Below are 2,649 nucleotides of genomic sequence, written 5' to 3' on the forward strand. Positions count from 1 at the left end.
CTTTTTCCTGGATTTCTTTGGCCTTCCAATAGGCTTATGATACTTAGGTGCTGTGATTTGTGTTGGCACCTTTGACTTGGGCCACATAGTCATATCATTAATAGGGTAGACTTTGTAATTGTATACAGCCTTCCACCTCTCCATTTTGTATACTGGATTGACATATGTTTCTGGTTTACCAACATTTGAGTCATGAGTAGCCTTCATCCAAACACTTGCCACAACATGTCTGCATGGTATCCCAGTGACTTCCCACCTCCTACACGCACAAGTGTTTGTTCTCAAGTTCACCACACACTGATCACCATTTGGTCTAGTGACTTGATAATGTTCCTCACCATTCCATTGCACATTGTACCTATTATTTGAATGTATATGAATTATGCATATTCAATTTATGTTCAAAGACACATGAAATGATTAGAACTGACCTGTTAGCTTCCTTTATCATTGAGTCCATAACCTTAGTAGCATATGGTGTTAGCAAGCCTGATGACTTATCACTTACTTTTAGAACATTCACAATCTTCCTCATAAGGTACTCCCTTATGTATTCCAATAATGTGATTATTGGTTTGTCCCGTCCATCTACCAACTTAGAATTGAAGACTTCACACATGTTATTGGTGAACACATCTGATAGTGCTCTTCCTATTGTAACAAAATAATCTATATTATGATCAAGACATCTTCCTTTCATAAACATATCAACACTTAAGCTAACAATTCAGAAAGGCAAAAGAAATTGTTACTAGTAAAGTGTGATCTTGACCAATGCTCTGGTGAGATTTTAGACACCCAAAGATGTGCCTTTTTGTTCAACCTTTTTAAATTATCCATTTCCCTCTCATAATGAGCATTTGTTGTACACGCGGCCAGTTTCCAGATAGCATATGTGTAAATCTTGCCTTTAAATATGTGCTTAATATTTTCAGTAATGTGTCTAACACAAAATCTATGCTCGGCACTAGGAAACACCCTTTCCGCTGCTTGGATAAGGCCCTGTACATATAAGGAAGATCTGTTAGTGACATGATCTTAGATAGAAATAAAAAATTATGGAATGAAAAGGAGTGTATATAAACTTTTGTCTGTCACTCATGAAGGTAAACTTAGATCTACTATCCAGGCCCAAATCATCACCAAGGCATTGCAAAAACCATTGCCAAGAGAGCATTGTTTCAACTTCTACAATTGCATATGCTAAAGGGTAATATCCATTGTTTGGATCTAGACCAACTGATGTGAGCAATTGACCAGGCCAAGCACTTTTGAGGAAAGCCCCATCCAGTCCCAAAAGATCTCTCCCAATAGCTTTGAAACCTTGTTTCAAAGGCCCCAAGCATACATAGATTCTCTTAAAAGTTCTTGTCTCAGATGTGGGGTCAGTGAAATTTTCTACTTCAAGGTGAACAGTTGTACCTGGATTAGCATTTTTCAACTCTTCAATGTAATCCCTCAGCAGCCCATATTGAGATATGAAATTTCCATTAATTTGTTCCTTGGCCAAATTCTTTGCCCTATATGCTTTCATGTCATAAACACCAACCTCAAACTTCCTCCAGAACTTATCTTTGATGCCTTTATTTGAAATCTTGGGGTTATCTTGGAGTTCCTCAATTAAGTGATGAGATAGGAAGGTTGCTGTGCAGGCATAAATTTTCCTTGTTTGAAGGCATTTATGGTTAGTCACCAACTTGGTTATTATCCAAAATCTTGTTTATTTCTGGTAAGAAAGCAACAGAACCCAAGGGCATTTATTGATATGTGGGTCTTTCCTTTTTCCTCTACCCCCAACATGTTTATCTTTTGACCCTTTGTCTTTACCACAACTGCTAGATCCAACCCCCAAACTTTTTTCCCTATGGGACCCATCTTCCAATTCACCTTCACACACTGCCCTTACCCTTATACGATTATCTTTTCGAATCCTAATTTGTCTTCTTGTTTCAACAGCATGTGATCTAATCAATTTCTTCACCTCTTCCTTTGTACCAAACACTTGACCCTTATAAAAAAGGGAATCTATGTCTTTGTCATCCATTTCTTCTTTACAAATTTTATCATTATCCAACATTACATCTTCCATTTCCATTTCTAAACCATCTAAACTATCAATGGCAGCCTGGAGATCAACATCAATATCAGTATGCAATCTAAAATCCCTCATATCTACATCGACATCATTTGTTGTGTCACCATCTTCTAACATGTAATCACTATCTTCCTCGTCAATACCATCCCCTGTCTCATCTCTCCCATCATAGTTTTCATCTCTACTGTCATCATCTCCACTACTATCATCTCTACTATCATCATCTCCACTGCTATCATCTCCACTGCCATCATCTCCACTGCCACCATCTCCCATGAAATTACCTTCACCTCCCATGACATTACCTTCATCTCACATGAAATTACCTTCATTTCCCATGACATTACCTTCAACTCCCATGACATTACCTTCATTTGTAGTTTGGTGAGTCTCACCTTCATTTGTAGGTTGGTGATTATCACCTTCTTCATGATCACCAAAGGTATTGTCTCCAAATGAAGGGTCGAATTCAGGGTCGTCTAATACAAGATCAATTTGCTCTTGTTGTCCACTGCTTTGGCCAACTTCATTTGTACTAGCATGCCAACCCAACA

General features: G+C 38.1%; 1 protein-coding gene across 1 annotated transcript; it reads right to left on the bottom strand.

The window, feature by feature from the left end:
- Window positions 1-69: 69 nt before the first annotated feature.
- Window positions 70-2,392, bottom strand: LOC143598086 (uncharacterized; the record flags this gene model as incomplete). Its single annotated transcript, XM_077076399.1, has 5 exons — window positions 1,792-2,392; window positions 1,086-1,644; window positions 824-1,021; window positions 432-719; window positions 70-358 (listed from the first exon to the last, which is right to left on the bottom strand). Coding segments are annotated over exons 1-5 (1,935 nt in total), but the record flags the coding sequence as incomplete, so codon positions are not given.
- Window positions 2,393-2,649: the final 257 nt, after the last annotated feature.

The sequence above is a fragment of the Bidens hawaiensis genome, unplaced genomic scaffold (genome assembly GCF_021521415.1).
Source record: "Bidens hawaiensis isolate Kalapana, Puna unplaced genomic scaffold, B.hawaiensis_p1.1 tig00049628_1, whole genome shotgun sequence".
NCBI lineage: Eukaryota > Viridiplantae > Streptophyta > Magnoliopsida > Asterales > Asteraceae > Bidens > Bidens hawaiensis.